General features: G+C 42.9%; 1 protein-coding gene across 1 annotated transcript in view; it reads right to left on the reverse strand.

The window, feature by feature from the left end:
- The window catches only part of stpg2 (sperm-tail PG-rich repeat containing 2), an 87,631-nt gene that overhangs the window by 62,135 nt on the left and 4,366 nt on the right, over positions 1–21,130 (reverse strand). The window contains exons 5-7 of the mRNA XM_042320301.1: positions 17,511–17,626; positions 14,973–15,084; positions 7,178–7,285 (exon numbers count right to left, since the gene is read on the reverse strand). Coding sequence (XP_042176235.1) covers positions 7,178–7,285; positions 14,973–15,084; positions 17,511–17,626 — 336 coding nt within the window. The remainder of the gene's footprint in view (positions 1–7,177; positions 7,286–14,972; positions 15,085–17,510; positions 17,627–21,130) is intronic.

A 21,130-nucleotide genomic window follows, 5' to 3' on the forward strand; every position in this document is an offset into this window, starting at 1 on the left:
GACATCTGTCAGGAGTTTCTTTGAGTCTAGCTATCCACATGATGTAAAAAGAGTTCTGCTGAAATGCTGTAGCAATCTGAGCTCCTCCTAATCCAGGAATTAATCTGAGGTCTAAATCCCAAATGGCACCCTATTCCCTATAGAATGCACTACTTTAGACCAGACCCTGGTCAAAATAAGTATATTTATATTTAAATGTTTAACAGGGAAGACATATTGAGACCTAGGTTTCTTTTCCAAATGTGCCCTGCACTATACAACATAAATACACACATCATACACATATTATACAGTATATACAGTACCAGTCAAAAGTTTGGACACAGCTACTCATTCAAGGAGTTTTCCTTATTTTTACTTTAAAAAATATATATATTGTAGAATAATAGTGAAGACATCAAAACAGGCGGCAGGTAGTCTAGTGGTTAGAGCATTGGACTTGTAACCAAAAAGTTGCAGGATCAAATCAAAGCAGGATCAAATCCCCAAGCTGTCGTTCTGCTCCTGAACAAGGCAGTTAACCCACTGTTCCTCGGCCGTCATTGAAAATAAGAATTTGTTCTTAACTGACATGCCTAGTTAAATAAATGTAAATAAATAAATTAAATAAAACTATGAAATAACACATATGGGATCATGTAGTAACCAAAAAAGTGTTAAACAAATCAATTCTTCAATGACAGCTTTGCATTCTCTCAAACAGCTTCATGAGTTAGTCACCTGAATCTAAAATAGATTTTGATTTGTTTAACACGTTTTTGGTTCCAACATGATTCCATATGTGTTATTTCATAGTTTTGATGTCTTCACTATTATTCTACAATGTAGAAAATAGTAAAAATAAAGAAAAACCCTTGAATGAGTAGGTAGGTACACACTTTTGACTGTTACTCATTCTCATATATATTAAAATACAAAAACACAGTGATGGGAAGCACAAATAAAACATCACAAATCACCCAGAAAAACAGACACATTCATCCACAAATAATTCCCCAATCAATACGTTAAACTGCCCCGAACGACACCAATCAATACGTTAAACTGCCCCGAACGACACCAGAACATCAGGATGAAAAGGATTTAGAATTTTGTTCCAGCAATACGGTGCTTTAAAACTAAATTTACCTAGAACGGTGAAGAACAAAAGAAACTCAAGCATCCAAAGGTTAAAGATTAGTAGCAGCTGCACTTTGATAAATAATATCACCATATTCAAGAACAGATAAAAAAGATTATTCAGTCAATCTACTTCCAGACATGATCTGTTTCTGGAGAAAAAAACGACTTTAAATCTTAGTTTCTGTAATAGTGCCTGTGTGTAGCTGGTGTAGAGGAGTCAGGCGCAGGACAGCAGATATGAGTAATAAACGTAATTTACTCAAATATTCACAAATACAACACAATACATCGAGCCCACAATAACGGACCGTATTACAAACAATCACTCACTCACAAAGAACCAAATGAAAAGTGGATCGGCGATGGCTAGAAGGCCGGTGACGTCGACCGCCGAACGACGCCCGAACAAGGAGAGGGACAGACATCGGCGGAAGTTGTGACAGCTTCTTAACCAGCTCATCTATATGTTTTTAAATGTCAAATCCATATCAATCCAAATGCCTAGGTATTTATATGTGGGAACACGTTCGATTGGAGAACCATCTAGATGAGTTAACATGTAGTTCATCTAAAACATTCTTACCAGAGTTTAAAAACAACATGCATTTCGTTTTGCCCCTATTAAAGCACAAGTTTTAAATCAGCAAGGGATTCATGCATGGCTATACAATCTCACTGTAGTTTTGACACAGCCAAATCAACAGTCGGGGCAATAGCATACATCATCCTTATATAGATGAAGTTTACAATTTGTGAAGAGAACTTGGCCCAGATTCAAAAAACACTTAAAATGCAAAAACTTAAGAAGCTTCTTAAGAAAAAAGAAGTTCAGAAGATTCCTCAACAATATTTTAAGATTTCATGATTTTCTTAAGCACTTCTCAAATATCTTCTTACAAATTTCTTAACTGTTTTCTTAAGATGTTTGTTGCTAGTCAACCGATTTAGCTAGCAATGGCAACCATGTTAGCATATTTCATATTGAGATTACTGTTCTAAAAACATGTTCTTGGGTTTAAAATAATCCATACTGAAACTTTCAGATTAAGTTTGTGAGTGAATTAAACATGTTCAATTGCTTTCATGAGCTGTTTTCTCTCACTGCCCTCAGTTTAAGACGAGCGTTTAGCCATCTTGGAATCAAGAAAACAATCCAATAACTTTATTTTCAAGAATCTAATTTCCTCTTAACTTTTTGCTTTAAGGAGAAACATAAGAAATAACGCAAGAACATGTCCCATAACCTTTTTGAAGAATAGCAACTTTGCTTAACTTTCTTCATAAGTCTATAGTTAAGGGGGGAAAATGGCAATTAAGAAGACGTTTCTTCTTAATTAAGAAGGTTTTGTGAATCTGGGCCCAGATTCCAAAATCGACTGCTGTGGTACATCTTTATGCACGTCAAAAAATTCAGACTTAACCTCATCAATCACGCGGGTCTGAGTTCTGTCACTAAGATAATCATGAAACCATGAACAGGCGTCAGAGCTCAAGCCTATCGAGGACAACTTAGTCAATAAAATAGCGTGAGTTTCAAGAGTTTTGACTGGTCCACAAACAAAACAGCACATTTCATTTCAGTGTGTAAAGCTTTGACAAGATCATTAACTACTAAAGTGGTAGCTGTAATAGTGCTATGTCCAGGACTAAACCCTGATTGGTTTACATTCTAAATACATTTCTCAGATAAAAAAAGAGTTGTACATTTACCAAGGATTCTAGAATCTTAGCTAGACAAAGAAGCCTTGAAATGGGGCGATAATGATTAAGATCTCTACTATCCCCGTCCTTATGAAGTGGCAGCACAAGAGCTGATTTACATACTTTAGGAATATTTCCTGATAACAATGATAAATAACTCATGTGGGTTATTGAGCCAACAATGATGGGCTCTGCACACTTAAGAAGACCAGGATCCAGTTGGTTGGCCTCTGTGGATTTCTTGTTGTTTATTGCTAGCAAAGCATCCAGGACTTATTTTTCTGTAAATAGCCTAAAAGAAAAGCTTTGACTATCATTTCTCTGATCATTCAGAAAGTTTCCCCCTATAAGCATCCAGCCCAATATCATTGTGAATAAGCTTAGAAGTTATTGCAAAGAGAGAGCCCGCTGAAATAAAATTATGATTAAATGCATTAATAATGGCATTTTTTCCCATAATGAGGCCAGTGTCTGAATTAATTTGTTGTGGCAGAGAGGAGGAAGTAGAACCCTTCAGGGATTTGACAGTTATCCAGAATTTACCAGGGTTCCCATTACAATGAGAAAGAGAGGTTACATAATAATCAGATTTAGCCTTTCTGATTTGTCTTACACAGTGATTCCTCAGTTGCTTAAAAGCTTGCCAGTCCGGGCCTAAGCCCTGTGTTCCTGGCCTTGACACAAGCGTGATCTCTTTAATGAGTGACTTCTGATAATTCCAGAGTGTACCAGGCATTCCATCTACCTTTACACCTTAATTCTTTGAAGGGAGCATGATTATCCACAATAGTCCTGTGAAATACAGTCAAGGTCACTAAAATAAAGATCATGTTAAAAATACATTTTTGCTGAACTTTTTAAAGTTCCTCTTTGTGACGACACGAGGTTTAGAAATGGTGTATTCTCACATTTCTAACACAAACAACTGGGCAATGGTCACTAATATCCTGGGCAAAGACACCAGTAGAAACATATTTAAGTTAAGATAAGATCAATCAGAGCTGACCTGGAAGGATATTTAGCGTTGGGCCGTGAAGGCGTAGTCATCAGCTGGGTTATATGTTTAGATCATTACACATTTATTTTGATTGTCTGAAGCCTGCATTTCCCAATCATAATTTAATATCTTCTGATTTAGTAAAAGAAGACACCAAACGAATTAACTCCTCGAGTGCACAAAGGTTAGCTGAGGGAGGAAGATAAGACCCTTATAACAGTTATGGATACATTTTCCCTCAAACAAAAGGCTTAAAAATGTCAGTAAAGAGACAGATAAATAATTTCCAATAAGAATGGCCACTCCAACACCTCTACCCTGCCTGTCAGCTCTGAACACATCACAACCCTCAATATTAATACCAGAATGTCCCCAGAGATCTAAGTTTCAGCCAATACCAGAATGTCCCCAGAGATCTAAGTATCAGCCAATACCAGAATGTCCCCAGAGATCTAAGTATCAGCCAATACCAGAATGTCCCCAGAGATCTAAGTTTCAGCCAATACCAGAATGTCCCCAGGGATCTAAATATCAGCCAATACCAGAATGTCCCCAGAGATCTAAGTATCAGCCAATACCAGAATGTCCCCAGAGATCTAAGTATCAGCCAATACCAGAATGTCCCCAGGGATCTAAGTATCAGCCAATACCAGAATGTCCCCAGAGATCTAAGTATCAGCCAATACCAGAATGTCCCCAGAGATCTAAGTATCAGCCAATACCAGAATGTCCCCAGAGATCTAAGTATCAGCCAATACCAGAATGTCCCCAGAGATCTAAGTATCAGCCAATACCAGAATGTCCCCAGAGATCTAAGTATCAGCCAATACCAGAATGTCCCCAGAGATCTAAGTTTCAGCCAATACCAGAATGTCCCCAGGGATCTAAATATCAGCCAATACCAGAATGTCACCAGAGATCTAAGTATCAGCCAATACCAGAATGTCCCCAGGGATCTAAATATCAGCCAATACCAGAATGTCCCCAGGGATCTAAATATCAGCCAATACCAGAATGTCCCCAGGGATCTAAATATCAGCCAATACCAGAATGTCCCCAGAGATCTAAGTATCAGCCAATACCAGAATGTCCCCAGGGATCTAAATATCAGCCAATACCAGAATGTCCCCAGGGATCTAAGTATCAGCCAATACCAGAATGTCCCCAGGGATCTAAATATCAGCCAATACCAGAATGTCCCCAGGGATCTAAGTATCAGCCAATACCAGAATGTCCGGACACATCTGTATCGCCATAATCTTGATGTAATCCAGTTTAGGATGTAAGCTCCTAATGTTCAGATGCATCAACCCAAGTCCTTTTACAAATATTTTATTCACATGGAGTCTCCAACTCAAACAAGCTGTGTTCAATAGGTGGTTTCAGGCCCTGTCTGATGGCTGATATTGATATAGTTGGTATGGCTATAAGATTGCCTAGGACTGCACCATTTGGTCTATCCCTATTAGTAGTAGAGGAGAGAGTAGAAGATTGGCACCATAGGGCCTGAGACCTCAGCCTATTTCAATATGAGGACCTCTCAGAGTAACCAATGATGGAATGTTATAAACTGACTTACATGGGGTTTGGTTGCCATCGTGCAACAGCCAAAGTTCTATACGTGATTTGAAAAATGAGGGTGCTGTTGAAGTTGATGGAACTCACATTTCAACTAATAGTACTGGGTGAGCAGAACACAGTGGGCATCTCTTTTGAGCTAACAATAGCAGATCTAAGAGTGGAGTTAAAATTGATTGGTATAAGATTACAACTGACAACACCCCTGGCAGTATAGACAACAGTACGACGATAACGCTTAGAGAGGATGGGAGGTATTACCTGAGCGGGGCTTGGTCTGCCTCTGAGTCAATATCTTAACGCAGCCGAGAAATGTGAAGAGAGGGTCCAGACTCCTAGATGGTTTGTGTCCATCATATTTGTAGAGCATCTTTTGTTTCCAAAAACTGTCGCAATTGTTAATAACAGTTGTGCCAACAGAGTGGCGGTAGTCTTTAAGCCAGATATGAAGAGCTAAGATTCCCGCTGAACATTTCACAGCCACCACCCAGCGACGGCACGGGGCCAGAGATAATCGGCTGCTTTTTCTGAGCCTTTCAGGGTGTTGATCAGCTCAATAAAATCCTGTTTCATTTTCTCTGATTTACCCTTTTGATATCATTTAATCCCACATGCACTACGCAGCAGCAGCCCTTGGCTGGACACACGGAATAAACCCTGTGATATCCTTCACCATAGCCTCCGGGGTAGCACAGGGTTTTTGCTCCAGAAACCGAGATGTGCCTCACCATGGAACTACCAATGAGGAAGGTGAATGGCCGTTTCTGTGCCTCCTGGAGGATCGACGGGAGATGGGGGACGGAGGAAGTGCACTATATATTTAGGATGTAGATTGAACCTGAATGAAAATGAAATAGTCAATTGTACTGTATACTGATAGCTGAGTTGAACTCCAACGGATCCTAAGATAGTACACTAATATAACCTTCCATCTGTCCCTAAAACAGAGAGGACTCTGGTCAAAAGGGCTTACGATGGTGTCTTGTCCGAGGGTCCATCACATGGTGTGTCTGACAGACTGCTTCACACCACAGGAAGCCAAAGTGGCAACCATGGCTGAGTCGGTGGCCATTCTCCACCCTTCTCTCAAATTATACACTTGCACACGCTCTCGCATGGGATCCCTAGTCAAAAGTAGTGCACCCTATTCCCTATGTAGTGCACTACTTTTGACCAGGGCCCTCCCTAGGTTGCCATATTGGACGCACATTAGTTTAGTTATGGTCACGATTCAGGATGGTCTGTTGTGTTTCAGGGTGGTCTGTTGTGATTCAGGATGGTATGTTGTGATTCAGGAAGGTCTGTTGTGATTCAGAAAGGTCTGTTGTGATTCAGGATGGTATGTTGTGATTCAGGAAGGTCTGTTGTGATTCAGAATGGTCTGTTGTGATTCAGGATGGTGTGTTGTGATTCAGGAAGGTATGTTATGATTTAGGATGGTCTGTTGTGATTCAGGATGGTCTGTTGTGATTCAGGATGGTCTGTTGTGATTCAGGATGGTCTGTTGTGATTCAGGATGGTGTGCTGTTTTTCAGGATGGTGTGCTGTTTTTCAGGATGGTGTGTTGTGATTCAGGATGGTGTGTTGTGATTCAGGATGGTGTGTTGTGATTCAGGATGGTGTGCTGTTTTTCAGGATGGTGTATTGTGATTCAGGATGGTGTGTTGTGATTCAGGATGGTGTGCTGTTTTTCAGGATGGTGTGTTGTGATTCAGGATGGTGTGTTGTGATTCAGGATGGTGTGTTGTGATTCAGGATGGTATGTTGTATTTACTGTACCTGCGCCTGAGAGAGGAAAGGAGGGCTGAAGACAGGTAGATTGCCGTACGGGCTGCTCGGCTTATCAAACTGACTCCTGATATGGTACTGGCCTGGACCTGGCACTCCCTACAGACAGACAGAGAGAGAGACACAGAGACAGAGACAGAGAGAGAGACAGAGAGACAGAGAGAGAGAGAGAGACAGAGAGAGAGAGACAGACAGAGAGAGAGAGAGACACAGAGAAATAGAGAGACACAGAGAGATAGAGAGACAGAGAGATAGATATATATAATATGACATTTGTAATGTCTTTATTGTTTTGAAACTTCTGTATGTGTAATGTTTACTGTTAATTTTTATTGTTTATTTCACTTTTGTATATTATCTACCTCACCATGTTAACACGTTTCCCATGCCAATAAAGCCCCTTGAATTGAATTTTATTTAATTGAGAGAGAGAGAGAGAGAGACAGAGAGAGAGACAGCCAGAGAGATAGAGAGAGCGAGAGAGAGAGAGACAGAGAGAGAGAGACAGACAGAGAGAGAGAGAGAGAGAGAGAGAGAGAGAGAGAGAGAGAGAGAGAGAGAGAGAGAGAGAGAGAGAGAGAGAGAGAGAGAGAGAGAGAGATAAACTCCCATATCTATTGGGTGAAATACCACAGTCTGCCATCACAGCTGCAAGATTTGTGACCTGTTGCCACAAGGGCAACCAGTGAAGAACAAACACTATTGTAAATACAACCCATATTTATGTTTATTTTCCCTTTTGTACTTTAACCATTTGTACATCATTACAACACTGTATATATACATCATCTGACATTTGTAATGTCTTCATTCTTTTGGAACTTCTGTGAGTGTAATGTTTACTGTTCATTTTTTATTGTTTATTTCACTTTTGTATATTATCTACCTCACTTGCTTTGGCAATGTTAACACGTTTCCCATGCCAATAAAGCCCCTTGTATTGAATTGAGTTATTGGTTTATCCCAAGAGGGAGAGAGGAAGATAGAGTAGCTTGGTGATTTTGGATGCCATCTGAGCCCTTCCAGCTGAGGACTGCAGAGGTGAGGACTGCAGAGGTGAGGACTACAGAGGTGAGGACTGCAGAGGTGAGGACTGCAGGGGTGAGGACTACAGGGGTGAGGACTACAGAGGTGAGGACTGCAGAGGTGAGAAAAGTAGAAGAGTCAATTATGACGATGAACATTCCGAGCGGGCGGAGATGGAGACTGAGTGAGGGATGTCAGAAGAAGAATAACCTACCTCTGATTAGACATTAGTAGCGCTGCATCCCAAATGGTAGGGTATTCCCTTTTTACTACTATTGACCAGGGCCTGGTGCACTATCTAGAGAATAAGATGCCATTTGGGATGCAAGCCTGGGTTGCAGTGAGGGGAGTGGAGTGGGCCATTAGAATGAAGTCCTCCCCATAGTGGCCCTTTCACCCTCCCCAGGAGCCATGTCCCACATGTCCTCCACACTGCTGCAAGATGTAGAGACCATTAGAGTCCGACATGTCCTCCACACTGCTGCAAGATGTAGAGACCATTAGAGTCCGACATGTCCTCCACACTGCTACATGATGTAGAGACCATTAGAGTCCCACATGTCCTCTACACTGCTACATGATGTAGAGACCATTAGAGTCCCACATGTCCTCTACACTGCTACATGATGTAGAGACCATTAGAGTCCCACATGTCCTCCAAACTGCTACATGATGTAGAGACCATTAGAGTCCCACATGTCCTCCACACTGCTACATGATGTAGAGACCATTAGAGTCCCACATGTCCTCTACACTGCTACATGATGTAGAGACCATTAGAGTCCCACATGTCCTCTACACTGCTACATGATGTAGAGACCATTAGAGTCCCACATGTCCTCTACACTGACATGATGTAGAGACCATTAGAGTCCCACATGTCCTCTAAACACTGCTACATGATGTAGAGACCATTAGAGTCCCACATGTCCTCTACACTGCTACATGATGTAGAGACCAAAGTCCCACATGTCCAAACACTGCTACATGATGTAGAGACCATTAGAGTCCCACATGTCCTCTACACTGCTACATGATGTAGAGACCATTAGAGTCCCACATGTCCTCTACACTGCTACATGATGTAGAGACCATTAGATTCCCACATGTCCTCTACACTGCTACATGATGTAGAGACCATTAGAGTCCCACATGTCCTCTACACTGCTACATGATGTAGAGACCATTAGAGTCCCACATGTCCTCTACACTGCTACATGATGTAGAGACCATTAGAGTCCCACATGTCCTCCACACTGCTACATGATGTAGAGACCATTAGAGTCCCACATGTCCTCTACACTGCTACATGATGTAGAGACCATTAGAGTCCCACATGTCCTCTACACTGCTACATGATGTAAGACCATTAGAGTCCCACATGTCCTCCAAACTGCTACATGATGTAGAGACCATTAGAGTCCCACATGTCCTCCACACTGCTACATGATGTAGAGACCATTAGAGTCCCACATGTCCTCCACACTGCTACATGATTAGAGACCATTAGAGTCCCAATGTCCTCCACACTGACATGATGTAGAGACCATTAGAGTCCCACATGTCCTCTACACTGCTACATGAGAGAGACCATTAGAGTCCCACATGTCCTCTACACTGTCTCCTACATGATGTGGAGACCATTAGAGTCCCACATGTCCTCTACACTGCTACATGATGTAGAGACCATTAGAGTCCCACATGTCCTCTACACTGCTACATGATGTAGAGACCATTAGAGTCCCACATGTCCTCCACACTGCTACATGATGTAGAGACCATTAGAGTCCCACATGTCCTCTACACTGCTACATGATGTAGAGACCATTAGAGTCCCACATGTCCTCCGCACTGCTACATGATGTAGAGACCATTAGAGTCCCACATGTCCTCCACACTGCTACATGATGTAGAGACCAAGAGTCCCACATGTCCTCCACACTGCTACATGATGTAGAGACCATTAGAGTCCCACATGTCCTCCACACTGCTACATGATGTAGAGACCAAGAGTAAACATGTCCTCCACACTGCTACATGATGTAGAGACCATTAGAGTCCCACATGTCCTCTACACTGCTACATGATGTAGAGACCATTAGAGTCATGTCCTCCACACTGCTACATGATGTAGAGACCATTAGAGTCCCCATGTCCTCCAAACTGCTGCAAGATATAGAGACCATTAGAGTCCCACATGTCCTCTACACTGCTACATGATGTAGAGACCATTAGAGTCCCACATGTCCTCCACACTGCTACATGATGTAGAGACCATTAGAGTCCCACATGTCCTCCACACTGCTACATGATGTAGAGACCATTAGAGTCCCACATGTCCTCTACACTGCTACATGATGTAGAGACCATTAGAGTCCCACATGTCCTCCACACTGCTACATGATGTAGAGACCATTAGAGTCCCACATGTCCTCTACACTGCTACATGATGTAGAGACCATTAGAGTCCCACATGTCCTCTACACTGCTACATGATGTAGAGACCATTAGAGTCCCACATGTCCTCTACACTGCTACATGATGTAGAGACCATTAGAGTCCCACATGTCCTCTACACTGCTACATGATGTAGAGACCATTAGAGTCCCACATGTCCTCCAAACTGCTACATGATGTAGAGACCATTAGAGTCCCACATGTCCTCCACACTGCTACATGATGTAGAGACCATTAGAGTCCCACATGTCCTCTACACTGCTACATGATGTAGAGACCATTAGAGTCCCACATGTCCTCTACACTGCTACATGATGTAGAGACCATTAGAGTCCCACATGTCCTCTACACTGCTACATGATGTAGAGACCATTAGAGTCCCACATGTCCTCCACACTGCTACATGATGTAGAGACCATTAGAGTCCCACATGTCCTCTACACTGCTACATGATGTGGAGACCATTAGAGTCCCACATGTCCTCTACACTGCTACATGATGTAGAGACCATTAGAGTCCCACATGTCCTCTACACTGCTACATGATGTAGAGACCATTAGAGTCCCACATGTCCTCCACACTGCTACATGATGTAGAGACCATTAGAGTCCCACATGTCCTCCACACTGCTACATGATGTAGAGACCATTAGAGTCCCACATGTCCTCTACACTGCTACATGATGTGGAGACCATTAGAGTCCCACATGTCCTCCACACTGCTACATGATGTAGAGACCATTAGAGTCCCACATGTCCTCCACACTGCTACATGATGTAGAGACCATTAGAGTCCCACATGTCCTCCACACTGCTACATGATGTAGAGACCATTAGAGTCCCACATGTCCTCTACACTGCTACATGATGTAGAGACCATTAGAGTCCCACATGTCCTCCACACTGCTACATGATGTAGAGACCATTAGAGTCACAAGACTGATGTTAGATACATGGACACACACAGACATATAAACACACACACTGAGAAACCAAGCTGCACACAAAGTAAGCAAACATACACTCAGAGGAAAATTTGTACAGTAAGCAAGCACACACACACACATATAAACACACACACACACACACACACCTCTTTGGTGGGCAAACACATTGGAAGCGGTGAGGAATAATGACGTCTGGAAGAATGAATGTGGTCGCTGTGCGTGCAGCTTCTGTTTCTAGAAGTCTGCTGCCAACTCTTTAGAGGTCAACTAAAGACTGTCACTGCCTACGTTCCACAGCAGAATACCTCCAGCCAGCACATCCAATCCTACAGTCTCCTGTGTATGAGTCCTGTGGGCTCTGGTCATTAGTGAGACTATAAAAGGAACTGGTTACCATTTGGGGCGGCAGGCTAGCCTAGTGGTTAGAGCGGTGGACTAGTAACCGGAAGGTTGCAAGTTCAAATCCCCGAGCTGACAGGGTACAAATCTGTTGTTCTGAACAGGCAGTTAACCCACTGTTCCTAGGCCACCATTGAAAATAAGAATTTGTTCTTAACTGACTTAAATAAAGGTAAAATAAATAAATAAACCATGGGCATAAGTAGACCTACGTATCCAGGTACCAGGGCTGGGGTCTGTTCAATTTGAATGCCATTTTTTCCCCTTCTCCTTGAAAAGCATTGGTGAATTTTCCCATTGATGAATTGACTGAATTGAAATGGAGATGACAGTATACAGTGCAGGGTTGGGGTCCAATTCCAATCAAAGTCCGTAAATTCAGAAAGTAAACTGAAATTCCAATTCAATAATAAGACATGATAAACTGAAAAGGAGAAGCTAATTATTTAAAATCTGAATTCTGAATTCAGTGACTTCAACTGAATTGAGTAATTCCTTGCGTGTCCATGGTGTGTGTCCGTACTAATAATTACCCATCTGCCAGGGGGGGAGGGGGGTGGGGGTGCCGTGCCAGCCCCTCTCTAATGATGATGGATGGAAGCCCAGACACCACTGAGGGATCCACAGCAGGGGACACACATCGTGGGGCAGCCACACACACGCCCCAGTCTGACCATACCGCACCTCCCCTCACCGCAAAACACATTGGTCTGAGGTACACAGTCCAGAAAGAGACGGAGGCAACTTGGACTGTTTGTTCTGATGTACTAATTCTATTGTGTTCTTTAACTGCAATATAATATACATACTATACATATGTGTTAAGTTGTAATAAACGTGTAAAGATGTAATAAATAGTTGAAGGTATCATTTCTGTAGCCTTCCTCCTGGAAATAAAGGGAGGTATAAAAGTCAAACACCCCTTTAATAAGTGTGTCACATTTAATTCCTCCAGACTATTAGAACACCATCAAGCATCATTATCAAGCTACCAACATCTACACCACCTATAATAAGTGGGTCACATGTAATTCCTCCAGCCTATTAGAACACCATCAATAATCATTATCAAGCTACCAATATATATACCACTATATATACCACATTTGTGCATTCAAGTTCATTTGCAGGTCACGGAGTAGATTGAAGTTGCCCCTAGATGATGATATTGGGTCAGTTTTGTATTTACCCCACTAATGCTTAATGTTAAGATTCAGGGAGGGAGGCTGTTCCTAGACCTGTAACCTTGGAGAAACTTCACCCTGGAACACTGATCACATTGTATTAGCAGGTAGTGCACAAGCTCCGTCCAAATGTGAAGCTTGAATGCCCTCTAGTGGTACATGATATAACTGGGACAGGAAGTTGAAAGTAGAACACGACAGTGTCACGCATGCAATAAGCATTTCACTGGAAAGACATGGGGAAAGGAAAAAAGAGGAAATGAGAGGAGAGGAAAGGAAAGGAGAGGAGAGGAGGGGAGGAGGGGGAGGAGGAGGGGAGAAACACAGATAGGGAAAGGAAAGGAAAGGAGAGGGGAGGAAAGGGGGAAAGAAAGGGGAGAGAGGGGAGGAATACACAGATAGGGAAAGGAAAGGAAAGGAGAGGAGAGGAAAGGAAAGGAGAGGAAAGGAAATGAGAGGAGAGGAAAGGGGAGAAAAGGGGAGAGGAGGGGAGGAATACACAGATAGGGAAAGGAAAGGAAAGGAGAGGAGAGGAAAGGAAAGGAGAGGAAAGCAAAGGAAAGGAAAGGAAAGGAGAGGATAGGAAAGGGGAGAAAAGGGGAGAGGAGAGGAGGAATACACAGATAGGGAAAGGAAAGGAAAGGAGAGGAGAGGAAAGGAGATGAGAGGAAAGCAAAGGAAAGGAGAGGAGATGAGAGGAAAGCAAAGGAAAGGAGAGGAGAGGAAAGCCAGAGCAAGGCTGGAGACATTCCAGAAAAAAAAACATGCAAACACATAGCTGTTGTGACTAATGAAAATAATGTTTCATCTGAGATTGAAAAAGATATCTTTCTATGATCTTGAAGAGAAGAATAACACTCCAACACTCCAGTCCCTGAGGATTGTTGGAGACCTGCTCCTCTGTTTTATAGGACTAGGAGAGAACAGTTTCCTTTCCAGCAGGGATGGAACACACTCTATGGCCTCTTCCAGAGCTTCTAGATTGGCACAGTGCTGACTTACTGTCTCACTAGGAGAGGGTTGGGAGTGCTTACTCCATGCCCCATCCTTTCCTCCCTCCCTCCCTCCTTACCTCTCTCCCTCCTATCCTCTCTCCCTCCCTCCCATCCTCTCTTCCTCCCTCCTATCCTCCCTCCCTCCCTCCTATCATCTCTCCCTCCTATCCTCTCTCCTCTCCCTCTCTCTCTCTCCCTCCCTCCCTCCCTCCCTCCCTTCCTCCCTCTCTCCCTTCCTCTCTCTCTCCCTCCCTCCCTCCCCCTCCCTCCCTCCCTCCCTCCCTCCCTCCCTCCCTCCCTCCCTCCCTCCCTCCCTCCCTCTCTCCCTATCTCCCTCCCTCCCTCCCTCCCTCCCTCCCTCCTCTCCCCTCTCTCTCTCCTTCCTCTCTCCCTCTCCCTTCCTCTCTCCCTCCCTTCCTCTCTCCCTCCCTCAGGCTCCCTTAACCTGAAAGCTGTCCGCTGAACAGACAGCACACTCCCCCCTCAGCCCCAAAAGGCCCTTTGAGAATGGGTAGGAAGCAGATGTCACCAGTAGTGTTTTCCCCCCATTCCGGTCACTCCCTCTCATTCTCAACGCAGTGCATTCAAACATGCTTAGCGTTGCTCCTCCAGTCTAGTCTAGGTGTGGACCATACTCCAAGTCTCATGCTCAAGTATCAAGTAGCACTATGAAAGAGGGACGAGGGAGACTAGAGGTGTCACTGTGCTGACGATGATTAGGGTTGTTACAGTATGGCGACGTGGCATCACTGGTATGGACACATCCCCTACGGAGTTACCTTCTTCTCCTGCTGCAAGGTGACAATCTCGTGGTAGCGTGGGACGACCAGCTCGGCCCGACTCTTCTGCCCCTTCCTCACATTGACGTTCTCGTACTCTGTCGTGGAATACCTGCAGACGGACGTGGGATAGGTGGAGGAAATGGGAAGTGTATTTGTCAGCAGCGCTTAAGCTTTTAGGAGGGAGGATTTATTTCCCCTGTCAATCATCTCCAAATGACCCTGTCAAAATCCAATCCAATTTTATTTGTCACATGCTTCGTAAACAACAGCTGTAGACTAACAGTGAAATGCTTACTTACGGGCCGTTTCCAACCCTGTTAATCACATCTATCTGGGAATGGGAGAGGATGGGAGAGGATGGGAGAGGATGGGAGAGGATGGGAGAGGATGGGAGAGGTTGGGAGAAGATGGGAGAGGATGGGAGAGGAAGGGAGAGGACTGATTTACACGTCCAAACCAAGCTCAATTGAAGAGAGTGGGGGATGTGATGGCTGGGGGAACGCAGGTGCCCTCCCTACTATTGAGCTGTTGAAGCCTTTCAAATAACTATGTCGGGAGGATGCCCACAATATCCAAAAGTGCTTAGTCAGACTCATTCTCACTCACCATCAATAATACTGTCAGGAAGTGCATTGTAAACCATGTTAAAGACTTTAATTTGACTTTGGAGGCAAAAATGACTGAATAGTGGAGCGTATATCCTGTGTTGTCATTTGGCCTGAGTGGATTTCGATAAAGAGGAAAACGAATGCACATTTCAGAGAATTTGATCCTGTTGTACCAACTGCCTATACAGTTGAAGTCAGAAGTTTACATACACTTAGGTTGGAGTCATTAAAACTTGTTTTTCAACCACTCCACAAATTTCTTGTTAACAAACTATAGTTTTGGCAAGTCGCTTAGGACATCTACTTTGTGCATGACACAAGTAATTTTCCAACAATTGTTTACAGACAGATTATTTCACTTATAATTCACTGTATCACAATTCCAGTGGGTCAGAAGTTTACATACACTAATTTGACTGTGCCTTTAAACAGCTTGGAAAATTCCAGAAAATTATGTAATTGCTTGAGAAGCTTCTGATAGGTTAATTGACTTAATTTGAGTCAAATGGAGGTGTACCTGTGGATGTATTTCAAGGCCTACCTTCAAACTCAGTGCCTCTTTGCTTGACATCATGGGAAAATCTAAAGAAATCAGCCAAGACCTCAGAAAAAAAATTGTAGACCTCTACAAGTCTGCTTCATCCTTGGGAGCCATTTCCAAATGCCTGAAGGTACCATGTTCATCTGTACAAACAATGGTACGCAAGTATAAACACCATTGGACCACACAGCCGTCATACCGCTCAGGAAGGTGACGCGTTCTGTCTCCTAGAGATTAACGTACTTTGGTGTGAAAAGTGCAGATCAATCTCAGAACAACAGCAAAGGACCTTGTGATGCTGGAGATGCTGGAGGAAACAGGGACAAAAGTATCTATATCCACAGTAAAATTAGTCCTGTATCGACATAACCTGAAAGGCAGCTCAGCAAGGAAGAAGCCACTGCTCCAAAACCGCCATAAAAAAGCCAGACTACGGTTTGCAACTGCACAAAGATATTACTTTTTAGAGAAATGTCCTCTTGTCTGATGAAACAAAAATAGAACTGTTTGGCCATAATCACCATCGTTATCTTTGGAGGAAAAAGGGGGAGGCTTGAAAGCCGAAGAACACCATCCCAACCGTGAAGCACGGGGGTGGCAGCATCATGTTGTGGGGGTGCTTTGCTGCAGGAGGGACTGGTGCACTTCACAAAATAGATGGCATCATGAGGTAGGAAAATGATGTGGATATATTGAAGCAACATCTCAAGACATTAGACAGGAAGTTAAAGCTTGGTCACAAATGGGTCTTGCAAATGGACAATGACCCCAAGCATACTTCCAAAGTTGTGGCAAAATGGCTTAAGGAAAACAAAGTCAAATTATTGGAGTGGCCATCACAAAGCCCTGACCTCAATCCTATAGAACATTTGTGGGTAGAACTGAAAAAGCATGTGCGAGCAAGGAGGCATTCAAACCTGACTCAGTTACACCAGTTATGTCAGGAGGAATGGGACAAAATTCACCCAACTTATTATGGGAAGCTTGTAAGAAGGCTACCCAAAAATAAAAGCTGAAATAAATCACTCTCTACTATTATTCTGACATTTCACATTCTTAAAATAAAGTGGTGATCCGAACTGAACTAAGACAGGGAATTTTTACTAAGATTAATGTCAGGAATTGTGAAAAAAAATATTGTATCTGCCAGTAACGTCTCAAGAGGAGATATATTGTATCTGTCAGTAACATCTAAAGAGGAGATATATTGTATCTGTAACATCTAAATTAAATGTATTTGGCTAAGGTGTATGTAAACTTCCGGCTTCAACTGTAGATGTGTGACTGCCGTGGTCCTATGGATCTGAGTCACTGGAATGGAGAAGGCTAGGCGTGTGTTTAGTAGCAGTGAAGTGTTGGATGTGAGGATAGGCAGACAGCACTCACTCTTCAGGATCATATTGCCCTGGTCCAGGGCCCTCTTCTCCCTTCACCTCGCCTCGCTTCCCTGTCATCTTCCCAAAATGGACGCCTTTGTACTTCAGAGAGAAGCTGGTTTCTGCCTGTGGAAATAAAACCGTGACGATAGAAGGGGGGGTTGTTTCTATTTTAGAATGGTGTTTTTTTGCTTAGCTTTCTTTAAGATGGGATGATGAATCTCCACTAAATGTCAGTGTATTTCAGAACAGTTGAGATTCAGCGACCAGTAATCTCTTTCCTTTACAACCTCCCTCACTTTTACTCTGGCATTTGAGATATAGCACAGGGGCTATTAACACACAGGAATGACAATAAAGTCAGTTCTGGAAATGAGCAGCCCTTTTCTAAGTAATCTTGGGTTCAGAATGACATTGGCAGGTTTGAATTCAATCAGCGACACACGAACAATAACTGAATATGTCAGTCAACAACACAAGCTGCATCCAATTTGCGAACACTACAAACGTATCTTTAACAAAAAATATTGTCTAACAAAATGGTACCAAAATACTAACTCCTAAAGCCAACCAAAGCAACTCAGGATATAAGTAACTTAGTCTGCGTTGAAATTAATTGTACACTGTGATGCATATTGAAGTCAGGGAAAAAAAGGTTTATTCATCAGACACCCAATAGATCAGTGGTGCCCAAACAAGTCTTATCAGCATAGTTTTCCCTATTCTGAAAGAATGCCATTAGACAGCTACTTAACTCCATGACCTGATACACTTGGTGGTTAAAAACACATGTCAGTCAGGAGATTTAAAGCCCTTAAAGACAAGGAGCGAGAGGGAGAGGAAGAAAGGAATTAATTGATGCACTCTTGATAACCCTAAATCACTGAGCTCTTTCTGTCAGCCTGGAGTGTTGATATAATTCCTACTTGATTCATCTCTTTCTGCCAGCCTGGATAACCTACCTGACTAATCTCTTTCTATCAGCCTGGAGTATTGATATAACGTACCTGACTAATCTCTTTCTATCAGCCTGGAGTGTTGATATAACCTACCTGACTAATCTCTTTCTGCCAGCCTGGATAACCTACCTGACTAATCTCTTTCTGTCAGCCTGGAGTGTTGATATAACCTACCTGACTAATCTCTTTCTGTCAGCCTGGAGTGTTGATATAACCTACCTGACTAATCTCTTTCTGTCAGCCTGGAGTGTTGATATAACCTACCTGACTAATCTCTTTCTGTCAGCCTGGAGTGTTGATATAACCTACCTGACTAATCTCTTTCTGTCAGCCTGGAGTGTTGATATAACCTACCTGACTAATCTCTTTCTGTCAGCCTGGAGTGTTGATATAACCTACCTGACTAATCTCTTTCTGTCAGCCTGGAGTGTTGATATAACCTACCTGACTAATCTCTTTCTGTCAGCCTGGAGTGTTGATATAACCTACCTGACTAATCTCTTTCTATCAGCCTGGAGTGTTGATATAACCTACCTGACTAATCTCTTTCTGCCAGCCTGGATAACCTACCTGACTAATCTCTTTCTATTAGCCTGGAGTGTTGATATAACCTACCTGACTAATCTCTTCCTGCCAGCCTGGAGTGTTGATATAACCTACCTGACTAATCTCTTTCTATCAGCCTGGAGTGTTGATATAACCTGCCTGACTAATCTCTTTCTGCCAGCCTCGAAGGTTGATATAACCTACCTGACTAATCTCTTTCTATCAGCCTGGAGTGTTGATATAACCTACCTGACTAATCTCTTTCTGCCAGCCTGGAGTATTGATATAACCTACCTGACTAATCTCTTTCTGCCAGCCTGGAGTATTGATATAACCTACCTGACTAATCTCTTTCTGCCAGCCTCGAGTATTGATATAACCTACCTGACTATTCTCTTTCTGCCAGCCTGGATAACCTACCTGACTAATCTCTTTCTGTCAGCCTGGAGTGTTGATATAACCTACCTGACTAATCTCTTTCTATCAGCCTGGAGTGTTGATATAACCTGCCTGACTAATCTCTTTCTGCCAGCCTCGAAGGTTGATATAACCTACCTGACTAATCTCTTATCTGCCAGCCTGGAGTATTGATATAACCTACCTGACTAATCTCTTTCTGCCAGCCTGGAGTATTGATATAACCTACCTGACTAATCTCTTTCTGCCAGCCTGGAGTATTGATATAACCTACCTGACTAATCTCTTTCTGCCAGCCTGGAGTGTTGATATAACCTACCTGACTAATCTCTTTCTACCAGCCTGGAGTGTTGATATAACCTACCTGACTAATCTCTTTCTATCAGCCTGGAGTGTTGATATAACCTACCTGACTAATCTCTTTCTGTCAGCCTGGAGTGTTGATATAACCTACCTGACTAAATCTCTTTCTGTCAGCCTGGAGTGTTGATATAACCTACCTGACTAATCTCTTTCTGCCAGCCTGGAGTGTTGATATAACCTACCTGACTAATCTCTTTCTGTCAGCCTGGAGTGTTGATATAACCTACCTGACTAATCTCTTTCTGTCAGCCTGGAGTGTTGATATAACCTACCTGACTAATCTCTTTCTATCAGCCTGGAGTGTTGATATAACCTACCTGACTATTCTCTTTCTGCCAGCCTGGATAACCTACCTGACTAATCTCTTTCTGTCAGCCTGGAGTGTTGATATAACCTACCTGACTAATCTCTTTCTGTCAGCCTGGAGTGTTGATATAACCTACCTGACTAATCTCTTTCTGTCAGCCTGGAGTGTTGATATAACCTACCTGACTAATCTCTTTCTATCAGCCTGGAGTGTTGATATAACCTACCTGACTAATGTCTTTCTATCAGCCTGGAGTGTTGATATAACCTACCTGACTAATGTCTTTCTGCCAGCCTCGAAGGTTGATATAACCTACCTGACTAATCTCTTTCTATCAGCCTGGAGTGTTGATATAACCTACCTGACTAATGTCTTTCTGCCAGCCTCGAAGGTTGATATAACCTACCTGACTAATCTCTTTCTGTCAGCCTGGAGTGTTGATATAACCTACCTGACTAATCTCTTTCTGCCAGCCTGGAGTGTTGATATAACCTACCTGACTAATCTCTTTCTGCCAGCCTCGAAGGTTGATATAACCTACCTGACTAATCTCTTTCTGCCAGCCTGGAGTATTGATATAACCTACCTGACTAATCTCTTTCTATCAGCCTGGAGTGTTGATATAACCTACCTGACTAATCTCTTTCTATCAGCCTGGAGTGTTGATATAACCTACCTGACTAATCTCTTTCTGCCAGCCTCGAAGGTTGATATAACCTACCTGAGTAATCTCTTTCTGCCAGCCTGGAGTGTTGACATAACCTACCTGACTAATCTCTTTCTGCCAGCCTCGAAGGTTGATATAACCTACCTGACTAATCTCTTTCTGCCAGCCTGGAGTATTGATATAACCTACCTGACTAATCTCTTTCTATCAGCCTGGAGTGTTGATATAACCTACCTGACTAATCTCTTTCTATCAGCCTGGAGTGTTGATATAACCTACCTGACTAATCTCTTTCTGTCAGCCTCAAAGGTTGATATAACCTACCTGACTAATCTCTTATCTGCCAGCCTGGAGTATTGATATAACCTACC

Source organism: Oncorhynchus tshawytscha, linkage group LG04, assembly GCF_018296145.1.
Source record: "Oncorhynchus tshawytscha isolate Ot180627B linkage group LG04, Otsh_v2.0, whole genome shotgun sequence".
Classification (NCBI taxonomy): Eukaryota; Metazoa; Chordata; class Actinopteri; order Salmoniformes; family Salmonidae; genus Oncorhynchus; species Oncorhynchus tshawytscha.